At 39.3% G+C, this 14221-nt stretch overlaps 2 protein-coding genes across 2 annotated transcripts; both read left to right on the top strand.

Moving 5' to 3' along the window:
* The first annotated feature begins 75 nt into the window (after window positions 1–75).
* plbd2 (phospholipase B domain containing 2) lies at window positions 76–5407 on the top strand. Its single transcript, XM_004544521.5, has 12 exons — window positions 76–327; window positions 2263–2356; window positions 2440–2598; window positions 2690–2790; window positions 2882–3096; window positions 3502–3596; window positions 3716–3876; window positions 4054–4149; window positions 4271–4342; window positions 4443–4595; window positions 4708–4870; window positions 5014–5407. The coding sequence occupies exons 1-12, from the start codon at window positions 107–109 to the stop codon at window positions 5182–5184; spliced, it is 1701 nt and encodes a 566-aa protein (XP_004544578.1). The 5' UTR covers window positions 76–106; the 3' UTR covers window positions 5185–5407.
* Window positions 5408–9192: 3785 nt separating this feature from the next.
* zgc:158398 (transmembrane protein 248) lies at window positions 9193–13519 on the top strand. The gene is made up of 8 exons (XM_012917256.4): window positions 9193–9340; window positions 9862–9928; window positions 10698–10890; window positions 11472–11733; window positions 11822–11921; window positions 12041–12182; window positions 12272–12412; window positions 12775–13519. The coding sequence occupies exons 3-8, from the start codon at window positions 10729–10731 to the stop codon at window positions 12793–12795; spliced, it is 828 nt and encodes a 275-aa protein (XP_012772710.3). The 5' UTR covers window positions 9193–9340; window positions 9862–9928; window positions 10698–10728; the 3' UTR covers window positions 12796–13519.
* Window positions 13520–14221: the final 702 nt, after the last annotated feature.

Here is a 14221-nt window from a genome sequence, read left to right as displayed (position 1 = left end):
GATGAACTTATGATGCGGGATGTCGGGCGGCGTCTTTTATTTTGAAAGTCCCGGCGGTAGTCAGGTGACTTGGCCCATCGAAGTCACATGATTTGTTCATGTAAACATGGCGTGCAGGCGGAACGGAGCTGACCGTGTTAGAAGTTTTACAGAGGTTTTAGATCTTTTAAAGATGTTTTTGCTTTTGTTTTGTATGTTTACGGCCGTTCGAGCAGAAATACGAACGGCTGTGATCGACAAGCAAACCGGACAGCTGTCTGTCATAGAGGGATATCAGGAGGATTTTGTGGCTTGGGCGAATTTCACTGATGATATTGAAACGTCAGGGTGAGTGTTTAGAGGCTGTTCTTGGTCTAAAATGTAAACTATTTGCCTCTAAAGGCTCGGTTTGTCTGTGCGGTTTGTGCTTGAAATAGGTCGTTGGTGAATGGTCAAGCTGGGTCAGTGCTGCAGTTTCTTACAGAAAGTAAGAAAAGCGTGTTGCAGCGTTGACTCCTGATATTGTTTCAATTATTCGGTTAATCGTTTAATGCAAGGGTGAAGAGCTCAAGGTCCGGTGTCCTGCATGTTTTAGATATCACCTTGGGTCAGCACGCCTGAAGCAAATGATTAGTGCATTACCAGGCCTCTGGAAAACCTCAAGACATGTTGAGTAGGTCATTTAGCCATTTAAATCATCGGTGTTGGCTAAAGGACACGTCTAAAACCTGCAGGACACGGCCCTTGAGGCCTGGAGTTCCCCACCACTTGTTTAGTGTATAATTTGCAGTTCCACACACAGTGTTTTACTAGTTTTACAGCCAAACCGATCCAGATTCTCTCAGACTAGTTCAAGAATTTAAGAAAAAATGAGAAATTATACATATTAAAATATTTGAGTTCATAAAGAACGTAAACAATCATCCCCTATGAAGCTGTAACAGAATGGTGTTCGGCAGTGTCAATGGTCTAAATTGTTTTCCTTGTTTTTTCGTAAATGTTGACTTGTTGAGCAACATTTAATCCTTGTGGTTTTGTTTTGAGGAACCCAAATTAGCAGAAGTGGCACACATGACACACTGAGAAATCTTCTGGAGGTCTTTAAAAGTTTTTCTTTGGACATTGGCTGGGTTTTTGTTTGTTCTGTTTGGGAGGGGAGATAATATTTTGTATCTTTAGGCACTTTGTTACTAGCAGCCTGTTACAAGAACACATCCTTTGCACCCATTTCTTTAGTTGCAAAAACAAAAAAAATAGAAAAGATAATACAGCATCCATAGTGTGTGGCCTGTGGAAACTATGAAAAGTGAGGAAACTGGCAGGTCATAAAGAAATCTGTCTTCTCTGTAAAGAAAAGGGTGAGCCACTGAGGTCCCCAGATTACACAAGAAGTGGACTGAAGATCAGTGACAACAGGTCTGATGGAGTGATAAATTTAATTTTGAAACTTCTGGTTCAAATAGCACCATGTATGGAGGAGGTCAGGCAAGAGGTAGAACCAGTATCTACAGCCTTCTGTAAAACATGGTGGACGCCCTGTCGTTTTTTTTTTTGGAGCTGCGTTTTAGCCAGTGGTGCTGGAGATCTTGTTAAAATTGATCGATCGGAATCAGAATATTTTATTAATCCCAGAGTGGTCACAGTTGCTCCAAGACAGTAAGAACAGTAATCAACTAAATGAAATAATATAATAGATTAAATAACAATAACATGAATAATAATGATAATAGTAATAATACATATAAATGCAATCTCTTACAAAGTTACAAAATATAACAAAATAGCTCTGTATGTAGAACAGTGCATTCACATTTTAATCCACCGTATAATAGTATCTGAAAAGCATGTGATTGACAGCTGCTTCATTTTTCAGCTTGACAATGATCCCAAACACACTGCCAATGCCATAAAGTCATACCTGGATAGAAAAACACTCAGTATTGAAGTATTAATAGTATTAAGCCTGGAGAACTATTCCTGAACCTACTTAAAGAAATTACACGAAAGTTAGTTTAAGAAAGTTCAGACTGTGCTGGCAAATTAAGATGGTCATACCAAAACTTGACTTCAGTCTGATTAGATTTACACAGACTTTGCTTTTGACTTGTATTCATAACCTTGCTTGCACATAATTCAGTAGAGCACTGCACCACCTATTTTCCTAGCAAAATGTAAACAAATGGGGGGTGGCTCAAGGTTTTTGCACAGTGCTGTAAACTTCATAAATCTATTTTTTTTTTTTCTTCTGGAGATCGTTTTACATTTTTATGCTCCCTCTTTCAGCTGGTCTTTCTTGGAGGTGACTAGCAGCAGTCGGTACAACGACAGCATCCAGGCTTACGCTGCAGGTGCAGTTGAGGCTGCAGCAACGTCTCCGGTCAGTCTAACCCTCATTTGGTCAGACGTTAAAATATTTTTGGTTTAATTATTCTAATGACTAGGTATGCTGGTGTTTTTTAGCTGATCTATAAACACTGGATGAACACTCTAATGGGTTACTGCGAACCCTTGATGTATGAATCTGCCTACTGCGAGCGCCTTAAGTCTTTCATCATAACCAACATGCAGTGGATTCAGGACCAAATAGAGAATAATCCAAACTCACCCTACTGGTACCAGGTACAATGAGCAGGACTGAAAAAAATCCCTTACATGACAAGCTTTTTTAAAGCCCAGAAATCAGACTTTGTGCTATCTGTTTCTTCATCAGGTGCGTCTGACATTGCTGCAGCTCAAAGGTTTGGAGGACAGCTACAATGATCAGCTGTCTTTGCCAATAGGGTCATTCTCTCTCAACCCATTTGGCTTCCTGTAAGTAGTTATCTCCTTTTCTGAATCATTCAAACATGTTTTACCCTCTTTTGCTGAGATTTTAAACTTTCACTTGCTGTTGCCCAAACAGACTTTTCCAAATGGGCGGAGACCTTGAGGACCTGGAATCGGCTCTGAATAAATCCAGTCAAACCCGACCCATTGGCTCTGGCTCCTGCTCTGCACTGATTAAGCTTCTGCCTAACAATAAGGAACTGCTGGTGTCACATGACACCTGGAACACCTACCAGGCCATGCTGCGCATAATGAAGAAATACATTTTTGCCTTTAAAGTTTCTCCTCTAGGTAATTAATTGACGCAAGTGTGCCTCCTGATTGGTGATGAGATTCATTGGGATTGATCAGGAGAGACGAGATTAGAAATGAGCACATCAGAGGGACAGATCAGGTTGAGTGACAACAAAGTTAGAGAGGCAAAGGTTAGATGATTTGGACATAGATTTTTCCAGTTTAGCTGTTGCTGTTTCTAGATACCTGCTCACTCTACTTTTCAGATTTACAATACAAAAACAATGGTCCCAATTTTTTTTATATAATGGCAAAACAATTAGATATGTCCTTAAATGCTTGACTTTTGAATTCTTTAATGCACGTTTAAAACCCCAAAAGTACCCTAGCACCATTTTTGATGTAATTATTTTAGGGACTAGTTGATAGTGTGACTTCAGCACGTGCTCTCATGTTTTTCAGACAACTATGTTCTTCCTGGAAGAACTCAGGCATTCTCATCCTACCCTGGATCCATCTTCTCTGGGGATGACTTTTACATCCTAAGCAGCGGCTTGGTAAGATCTCTTTATACTTGACATTATATAACAGAATATGATTTTTTATTTTTTTTTTAAAGGGAAAGCTGAGATTATCTTACTGCTTTTATTTTTTTTCTTTCTTTTTCTGTCTGTAGGTTACTTTGGAAACCACCATTGGCAACAGCAACCCTGCTCTCTGGAAATATGTTCAGCCCACTGGAACAGTCATGGAGTGGCTGAGAAACATTGTTGCAAATCGGCTCGCTGCTACTGGCAAGGACTGGGCAGAAATCTTCACGAAGTACAACAGTGGAACGTGAGTTAGTTTTAATCATCAAATAGAAACTGTTTGATCTGCTGACAAGGCTCCAGACTGTTCTGCTTTTTAGCTTGTGTTGATAATCCTCACTGAAGACCAGATTATGTAACATTTTGTTTTGTCCGTGTTGTGCGTATTAGTGAAAAGAAGGCCACTTTTAACTTTGCTTTGCAGTTACAACAACCAGTGGATGATTGTCAACTACAACCTCTTCACTCCAGGGAAGACTGACATCACAGAAGGGCTCTTTGTCGTGCTGGAGCAGATTCCGTAAGTCACAGCACCCGAACTTGGATCAAAATAGATCATTTATTCAGTGTTTCTATTGACAATATATAACCCTATCAGATCTGACCTTAAAACAAGCATTTTATTTTTTCCAATGCTGCAGAGGACTCGCCATTTACGCTGATAAAACTCAGGAACTGCTGAAGAAAGGATACTGGGCTAGTTACAACATACCGTAAGTATTTGGTGTGCAAACATTAAGGTAAATGTTCATCTGTACTTTAGATTATGCATGTGTCTTTTCTTTTGTCCATACTTCCAAATTCTTTCTGAAGGTACTATGTGGAAATATTTAATAAGAGTGGCTGCAATGAGTTGGTTGAGAAGTTTGGCCCGTGGTTCTCTCTGGACCAGAATCCTCGGGCTCAGATTTTCCAGAGAAACCAGACAGATGTTACAGATGTGGACTCGATGGTCCGCCTGATGAGGTACGGTCTGTGTGTAGCAGATTTGTATTCCCAAAACAAACAATCTCTGATAGATGTTGTAGTTAGGGAGAAAAAGGTCTCTTAATTCATGAGATACACTGTTCCTCCTCAGGTATAATAACTTTAAGGAAGATCCACTCTCAAAGTGTGACGGCTGTGATCCACCTGAGAACGGAGAGAATGCGATCTCAGCGCGGTCAGACCTGAACCCAGCTAATGGAACATATCCATTTGGCGCCTTAAAGCAGAGACCACACGGAGGAACAGACATGAAGGTTTTCATTTTCACATCTCCCTTTGCCCTAACCCTTTTACCCATCATGCACCCTGAAGATTTTTTTTTTGGTTTGCCGTAAGTAAAAATGAGTTTAAAAGAGATGTCCACTAAGTTTGAGCCATTGTGTGTGATTCTTTGCAGCTGACCTCCTACGAGATGTTTCGAGAGTACGGCATGGTGGCAGTGAGTGGTCCAACCTGGGACCAAGTGCCACCCTTCCAGTGGAGCGCTTCCCCCTACAAAGACCTGCTACACATGGGTCAGCCTGATGTATGGTGTTTCAAGCCTATAAAAGTCACCTGGACTCCTTAACTGTCATCAGTAGTTCCAGCTCTATGATGTTTGACAAAGGGAAATGGCATCACTGCTTCTCACAAAAATCTTTAAGTGGTACAGAGATTAATAATGTACCTCTATTTGAATAAGAAGACAGAAAATTAGATTTATTTTTTTTTGCATTTCTCTTTCTCATGCAAAATATGTGAAAATCATTATAATAAACCCAATAAATATGCACCTTTCTGTGGAGAAATCACCAAGTATTATTACTTACTTTTATGCTGATGAACATTTTCTGTAACACTTGTTGCAAATGTTTTAATCCTGGGATAAATCATTTTTTAGTTATTCAGTATTTTCTGAAGTTTAGATTTTTTTGTAAATAACTTTTTAAATAAACAACAGAGCGATCACTTCTTTTTAAAAGGCGTGTGTGTGTGTGTGTGTGCGCGCGCGCGTGCGTGTGCGTGCGTGTGTGATAAAACAGGAAAAAATGGTCAAAGTGAATCAGGAGCTCAAAGTAAAGCTTGATGAAGCTCTGGAAAAAATAGACCCTTCAAGAGAAAGAACAGCAGGACACAGACCTGAGAGACATGCAGTGCAAACTCCAAGGCATGGAGGAAAAATACAGAGCGCTGCATGTAAAGCATAATAAAACACTGCACAAAAATCAACAGTTTCTTCAAGAGAACAAGCAGCATGACACAAAACAGAAAGAAATGGACTCCAAGCTTAAAGACATGGAGGGAAAAGGCAGTGTGCTGCAAATAAGGCTCGATAAAACACTGCAGAGAAATAAAGAGTTTGTTCACGAGAAAGAACAGCAGGACATAAAAGAGGAAGAAATGGTATGCAAGCTTGAAGACATGGAGGAAAAATACAAAATGCTCCAAATAACTCTTAATGAAACACTGCTCCAAAATCAGCAGTTGCTTCAAGAGAAGGAGCAACAGGACATACAACAGTTCACCCAATGCTTTTACTCACTGTATCCGCAAAGTGGCTGGTTATGAATACTCAATAACACTTCAATGAGTTACCACTATGTCAGTAGCTGGTTCTCTGACCCAGCACTTCGAGTTTATTCCTCTATTTCTTTTCTTAGGTATATTGAAGGTATGTTAAGTTCTTGTTGTGGCTGTTATTAGTTTGGATCTGAGTTTCCTTGTATATTGTTATTCATTGTTTATGGTTAAGTCCATCTAGTTATATTCTTTTGATTATTTAGATTCCTTTGTGTCATCACCTCTGTTAAGTCTCCCTTGTTGGTTAGTGTGTCTAATCTGTCTTGTTTCATGTCTGTGTGGTTCATGTTGTCAAGTTGTGTCATGTCTGCGTCCTGTCATGTTTCCTGTTTATTTTGAAAGTCTTGTTTCCATATTCTATGTGCTTAGTTTAGACTTCCCTGTGGCATCAATATGTTCATCTAGTTGGCTGTTTCCTCACATGTTTTTACTTCCCTGATCACCTCCTGTGTGATCCACTAATACTAATCAATTTCATGTAAGACAGAGTATCATTATAGTAGTGTTTAAAATTAGGCTTTTGGCTAATGTATTTGCATTTGTGGAAATAAAATTTAGCTAAGGTAACTAACAAGTTTATTATAAAGTATACATCTTTTTTGCCGTCAAAAGAAAGAAAATACAACATTTTCCAATTTCAGAGTAAAGTCCTTGTAGAGCTGTCCAGTAATGAATTTACTGAAGTCTTTCCAAGACGTTCTAGCATGTGAACAGATCCAGAAGAGGTGCTGCACAGTCTCAGGTTGACTTCCACAAAATCCACAGTTCAGATTTATGTCCCTTTTGAACTTTGTCATATAATGATTAGCAGGATAATATTTATGAAGTATTTTGAATGAAACTTCTTTTACTTTATTGGGTACAAGATGCTTATTAGGAATTGTCCATACTCTTTTCCAAGTAATGTCACTGACAAAGGACTTCCAATAAGAAATCACGTATGGAACAAACAGAGATTCTCTCTGGAACAAAGCACAAAGATTCTTATTACCTTTACTATGGTTTGTAGACAGACTCTTCCTATGTGTGAATCCACAGGATTGGGGAGAGAAACAGGTGATATACAAGGTTGAATTTCTTTAAATAGCATTATAATACCCATAGGTATCAAATCAAACAATATGGCATATTAGTCCAATACGTATGGGGTGTAAAGTTGTGTTCATATATAAGAGACCATGCAAATAGAACTCCAAATTCACACTTCACACAGTCTGCTCCCACAGACCATGACACAATACAACTCCAGCAGAATGAATTTGATTCAACATTTGGCTGAAGCTGCCTCAGACTTTCTGCTGAAACAAATTTGGTATTGCTACCACTGAATATTCTGGATATATTATCATCAGCCCATTATCATCAATGGAGCTCCAGTGGAGAGGGTGCAGTCCTTCAAGTATCTTGGTGTTCACATCTCCTCAGACCTGACATGGGCTGCCCACATTCAGGCCCAGACCAAAAAGGCTAGGCAGCGCCTGTATCACCTACGACAACTGAGGAAGTTCAGGGTCTCTCCAAAGATCCTCAGGATTTTCTATACAGGCGCTGTGGAGAGCATCCTCACACAGAACATGACATCGTGGTTTGGGAACAGCTGTGTGAAGGACCAAAAAGCTCTCCAGAGAGTGATCCGTACAGCAGAACGCTGCTGCAGGATTGCTCTCCCCCGGCTTCAGGACACCTACACCAGGAGATGCCGGACTAGAGCAGCGCAGATACTGAAGGACCCGTCCCATCCTGGCAACAAACTGTTCCAACTTCTACAATCTGGTAGAAGGTTCCGCATCTTCCGGGCAAGGACAGAGAGACTCAAGAGGAGCTTCTATCCCCAAGCCATCCGTGCCCTAAACACACACACCCACCCGCTCACATCATCTCACATCATCTATAATTGACTGAGACAGGACTCTCTTCCAGACACTAAACCAAGGAACAATGTACATTTCAAATTCCTTTAAATTTAAATATGTTTATATTGTCTATCCTGTAAAATAGTCAGATGTCCAAAATAGTCAGATGTCTATTCTTATTAATGTACAGAATTCACCTGCTTGCTGCTACTACTGCACATTCACCCAATGTGTATATATGTATATATATGTATGTATATATATATATATATATATATATATATATATATATATATATATATATATATATATATATATATATATATATATATTCTAATGCTCAAAATAAGAATAAAGATAATGAAGGAAACGGTTTCCAAGGCCTAATCCGTGGATCGACTTCCTTCGAGGCGTGGACGTCTATCAGCAGAGAATGTACCTTCACCTATCAGCAGAGAATGTCCCTTAGTCTGTAACACAGTCAAATATATTCTCAAGTAATATTCAAGCATGCCATTCAGCGTGTTAGTACGAGCTCGGGAGCAGCTTGGGAGAACAAGAAAACAGAGACTGCTTCAGGTTGTCTTCCCAAATTGACTCAACTTTATTCACAAGTACAACAGTTTATATAGAGGGTAAAATTCATGAGACAGCAGATTATCAGTTTAAACCAGTACAGACCAAGATAAGGGAGCGTCTTCCTGCCCTTGGGTGAAGAAGCATCCTTTGTGTAGTGTATCAGTTCAGCTACAATTGTGATTATCTCAGCGACATATTTTCAAGGCACAAAACGAAGAGTTCTTTCATTAGTGAAATCTGAAACAAACCATTTGGCCTTCAACAGGCGTCTAAAAGATTAAGAAACTAATGTAGCTGAGGGAGTGATCTCTGTGGTATTTCAACCTTGTACCAGCCTGTGATTCTCACACATCAATTCTTGGGTCAAAGAGAAAAATAACTAAAACAAAGGGGCCTTATTGAATGACAGAGTTTTCCTGCATAATGTCACTATAAAACAATATCCAGTAAATGCTACCATGGTACTAAAATACCTAACAGATAACAATAATGATATCTACTGTTGCTGTGTCCTTGCTTTTCCCCCGTTTAAAAAAACCCATTTAAAGTCATGTGATCTGGTCCTTGTTGTCGTCATAGCAGTGTATTGTCGTAAAGTGACAGCGGTGTCGTGTCACTATTTAACTGCTGAACTTCCTTCTTAAATGTCGAACTTTTGTTTACTTGTCTTTAAGAAACTATTCCGGTGTATTTTACCAAGCGCGGAGACGTGAACAAGCATACGAGCTCGAGGTATGACGTTATATTTCAGAAAGCTAGCTAGTTAGCGTCATAAGAGCGGTAATCTTTGCCAGTAGAGCTGGTTGTTAGACTAGTTGTACGTCTCCTGTTGCGTAGAGTATTGATTTAATGTAATTACTACATAGATGTCTTCTTTTTTTTTATAAGTAAGCGTTTAACTGTCTACAGTCACGTGACAGAGAGTACGTGCTTTCAGCTTTGCTCAAACTAAATGTGGTTATGTTGAAAACGAGGTCCGCTCGAGAAAAGACATGCCGAATATCCTGTTTTGTTAAGCAGTAGCTATATAGTATTTCCACAATAAAAGTTACAGATTTTCTACAGCTTAATGCTCACTATGAACATAACTAGGTGATCCATGCAAAGATTTTTCATTAGAAAAGTTTAACTGCTTCATACACGATGTCTCCATGTATGTGCAATACAGAGCATGTGTGTTCATGCCAAAGTTTTTGTGTATATATTTATGATTATATCTATTTATGTACACTATCTGTATCACTGCACTACAGGGTGCCTGTCTGTTGGACCAAGATTGGCTTTCTGTTCCCAACAAGGAAGATTACATTTAGATGTTAGGTGAGTGGAGATAAACTTTCTGGTCTCCCAGTGCCAAAGTCTGAACAGAGATTATTCTGGAGAGTAAAGGTCAAACAGCCAAGAGGGCAACACTGGCTAAAATGTGGGACATAGGCACCCACCTCTGCTAAAAGCATTTTGGAGTGGGTTTGAACAGACTTCTTTCTCCTTTTAGGACTTCCAATCTGCCTCATATTACTCTGACCCGAGCATCCTCCTCTGTCACACCCCTGCCCCTGCATGTATATATGAATCCATGAATTGTCCCTGTGGTCACTCTGAGTAACTCTGCCCCCTACAATTTTGACTTTTTGTTAGCGGCACTGTCTCCAAACCAAAGTTATAGCATTTCTCATTAGCATCTTGTAAACCTTCTCTTTCTGCTATTGCTGCTATCCTACTGTTACAAATCACCCCTAAAACCTGACTCCATCCTGCCGTCTCTATGTGCTCTCTTCTTCACCTGTCTTTTGCAATGTTTGTTGTTTAGAATGGTTGACCCCATCTATTTACACAGGTCCACCTTCACTACCCCTGCTCCTTGCAGCTTCACTTTCACTCCACCTGTCTACTTCTCATTCACACACATACTCTCTCTTCTTCTACTGACTTTCATTCCTTTGCATACTTCTATTTCTCCAGGCTCTCTTCTATTTGTTTCCTACTGAAATTGTCTTCCTCTATGAAGAACAGATGTATTGAACTTGCCTAATAATAATGAAAAGGTACATTACTTAAGTTATGTGAAATTTGTCTCTTCTGTTTACAGCTCGCCACATCTCTGCTTTTTGTGGAGCCTGATGATGGGTTTCTGGCAGCCGCTGACTAATCTTAGAGATTATGTGTCACAGAATCCTCCAGGGACTACATTTTTCCTGTGTTTGCTAACTCTGGCTATTTCATTCATCTGCCTTAGTTTTTACAGCAACACTCACACTCTGCCTAACCCTGATATAACAAAGGTGAGGAGTGATTTTAACTATAGCAATTTTGGGTTTTTGCTCTTTTCTGTTATCTATATATTAGAGTAGTGGATGCACAATAAACATGGCTGAAGTTTCAAATATTTACGTGCAATCAACCTGTGTCAAAACCTAGGTTGCAGACTGCTCTAAGCTCTCTGTATCAATTTTTTTTTCTACTCTTGGTTCTTTTTGAGGCTCAAATATTCTATACAGAGGAGCAATTAATCAGATTAATCAGAAGAAATGTACCTTAAAGATAGGGGAGTTAAAATGACTGGGTTCAGATTGAGAATGAATCAAGGCCTGATGTCAGACAAATATGGATTTTTTTTTTAGAGCAGTGACTCATGCAAAGAAACTTTAGATCAGTCCAAAGATAACAATATGGAGCTGGGAATGAGTATAGTAGGTTTCCTTAGTAAACTGAGCTAATTTTCCTCCATGCCTTCTCTAAATAGATAATTGGTGCTGGTGTGCATAGGAAATATGATGCTATGCAGGCTGTGACTGAATATACCCACACATTCTGTGCCCTGATTGTATCTGTGTGTAATTTGTGCACTTTACTATTCTCATAGGACTGGAACCGTGTGTTGTCCTCCTTATCAACATTCCACCTATGTGTGAAAGCAAATGAGCTTAATTCCTCAGTCCAATCACCTCTTATCAAGCAGGAAGAGGACAGAAAGACCTCAGTTAACTCAGCAAAGAGTCCTTCTTCTGTCACCCATTTACATCTCAAGGTTCCTCTTGCTCTTGTGACTTCCAGCTCTCCGAGTGTCTCGCTGAGAGATCTCAGTCTACATACAACCTTGAGAGCCAGTCAGCTGCTTATTGGAGGTTAGTTTTGCCATGGAGTGCTATGGGTGTGATATTATGTGAAAGTCTTTATCACCTTACATTCTGATTGTAATTTTTTACTCCCCAGGCAATGAAAATGTTAATTTGACACTAGAGTTTCTATCTGACAATGGTAGCTACACCTGCCTCACTATAAGTGCCCCAAGTGACCTCCTGCCAACAAGTGTGTAAGTTTATCATGTTCTGTAAAGAACATGTTTCTTAACTTAATTACAGTGTAACTACAACTTTTCCTCAGTGACCTAAAAAGTCAGAAAACTCATAAATGTTATGTATTTTAATAAAGTCGTCCTCCAGAGTGCCCTGAGTCAGAGAAAAATATTTCATCCTTCTATGTGGAGGCAAGTAACCAGCTGCCTACATTATCACCAACCTGCTACAGTCTGAACTTCAAGGATGATACCACTCTTACAGTCATGTTAACACAGGTACGGTATGTTGCACTTGAACAGCATAGCTGATTTAGCCACAATTCAGAGATTTGTTTTGTACCCTCATTTATTTCCTACTTCTAAAGGAGGAACAGAGTGTGGCAGTGCAACATCTGTTGGACTTCAGTGTGTGTCTCCTTGGAGTTTGTTTGATGCTCTGTATAGCTGCTTGTCAACCACATGCACTAAAACGCCGCAACCAATGGAATGGACTGTACCAACAAAGTGTAAGTCGTGATCGTTCGGTTTTTAATAATAATAATAATAATAATAATGGATTGGATTTATATAGCGCTTTTCAAGGCACCCAAAGCACTTTACAATTCCATTATTCATTCACTCTCACATTCACACACTGGTGGAGGCAAGCTACAGTTGTAGCCACAGCTGCCCTGGGGCAGACTGACAGAAGCGAGGCTGTCATATCGCGCCATCGGCCCCTCTGGCCAACACCAGTAGGCGGTAGGGTAAAGTGTCTTGCCCAAGGACACAACGACCAGGACAGGGAGCCCTGTCCTGGTAGAACCTTTTTACTGAGAAATCCATACAGATTATTTAACCTAACTTTGCTACTTTACTTTATTTACAGGAACCCTTAATAGACAGCTGAGCGATTAAATCAGTTGATGGTTGGAAAGAGAGGGCTACGTCTAACTACAGCCTACAGAAGAAACTGGTTTGTTGTTTGTACTACTAACTGTGAAAATATTTGTATAATGCTGCTTTGGAGAAAGCTCTCCTAAATTCATACTTGGGACTAAAGTCAGGGTACAGCAACCTCTCTTGGAACAGTTTGAACCCATTTATCTGTCTCTCACAAGTTTTGCTACATTACGAATGTGCAATATGTAAAATCATTTTGAGAAACATGGCCATGGTAGAAAATGAGTTATAATTTATTATTTATGATGTGCTTTTCAAAATAAAAGACAAAAATGTTATGATAAGGTGGTGATGAAGACATTGCTCAAGACTGAAGAAAATGGATGAAATGTGGGTTAAAATTGCTATTATATTTGCCTTATATTTGTTTAATAACAAAGTATTAACAGATCATTGGGCACTGTAAATAGTGTGTGTGTGTGTGTGTGTAGAAGTTAGCAGTGCTATGAACTGTTTTTCTATAGGATTTTACGCTTCTCAGCAACAAATGACTGCAGTCATGCTGTTTCAAACATGTTTCTTTGCTGTAGAAGGAATAGCTTTACTTGGGCTGTTTTGTTGACTAATGTGATTCATTTGTCAGTGTCAAACACAGGTATTACAGTAAGCACTGTATTGTACTGTAACTGTAATGTCAATAAAGGCTAAAGCCAAGCTAAGGGGAATGTGAAGGTGAGTGACATCAGTTTTTAGTGACATTTAAAACTTCAAATACATTTTGCTTGTGCAATTATTTTTAAGCATCATTTAAATATCTTTCTATCCACCTGAAGGTTTTGGATTTACCACCACGAAGGTTTAATTTTAGGTTTATGTGAGTGCCATATTTCTCTCTGATATAAGGCCTCTTGAAACAGAAATCGAAGAGGAAATTATTTTTTTCTTTAATTTCAATCAATGTTTCCTTAAGTGTCTGAAAGAAAGGACGTATAAGGATTTTGTAAAATTAGTAATTCAATTGTGACAGACTGGAACCCTGTGACAGACTGGCGACCTGTCCAGGGTGTACCCCGCCTCTCGCCCTATGACAGCTGGGATAGGCTCCAGCACCCCCAGCGACCCTGAAAAGGATAAGCGGAAGCGAATGGATGGATGGATAGTAATTCAATATTTTACATGTCTGTAGAAGAATTATTATAAAATAATCATAATGTTTCATCAGCATTTCAACTGCTGTAGCTAAAATAAAATAAAAATTAGGGTTAAGGTGAATTGTCAGTGTGTTTTTGTTTGTATTTTAACTGTGAGCATACTTTTGATTTTATGGCCCCAAAAGTATAGATTATGAGCTTAACGCAATGAACTTCTGAAGGTCTCTCTAGGCGCCAGAAGACTGGTTCACCGGTATGTTCTTTTGTTACGTAACGAGATGT

The sequence above is a fragment of the Maylandia zebra genome, linkage group LG12, assembly GCF_041146795.1.
Source record: "Maylandia zebra isolate NMK-2024a linkage group LG12, Mzebra_GT3a, whole genome shotgun sequence".
NCBI classification, from domain to species: domain Eukaryota; kingdom Metazoa; phylum Chordata; class Actinopteri; order Cichliformes; family Cichlidae; genus Maylandia; species Maylandia zebra.
Note: the sequence above shows the minus strand (reverse complement) of the source record. Positions and strands in the feature narration are given on the sequence as shown.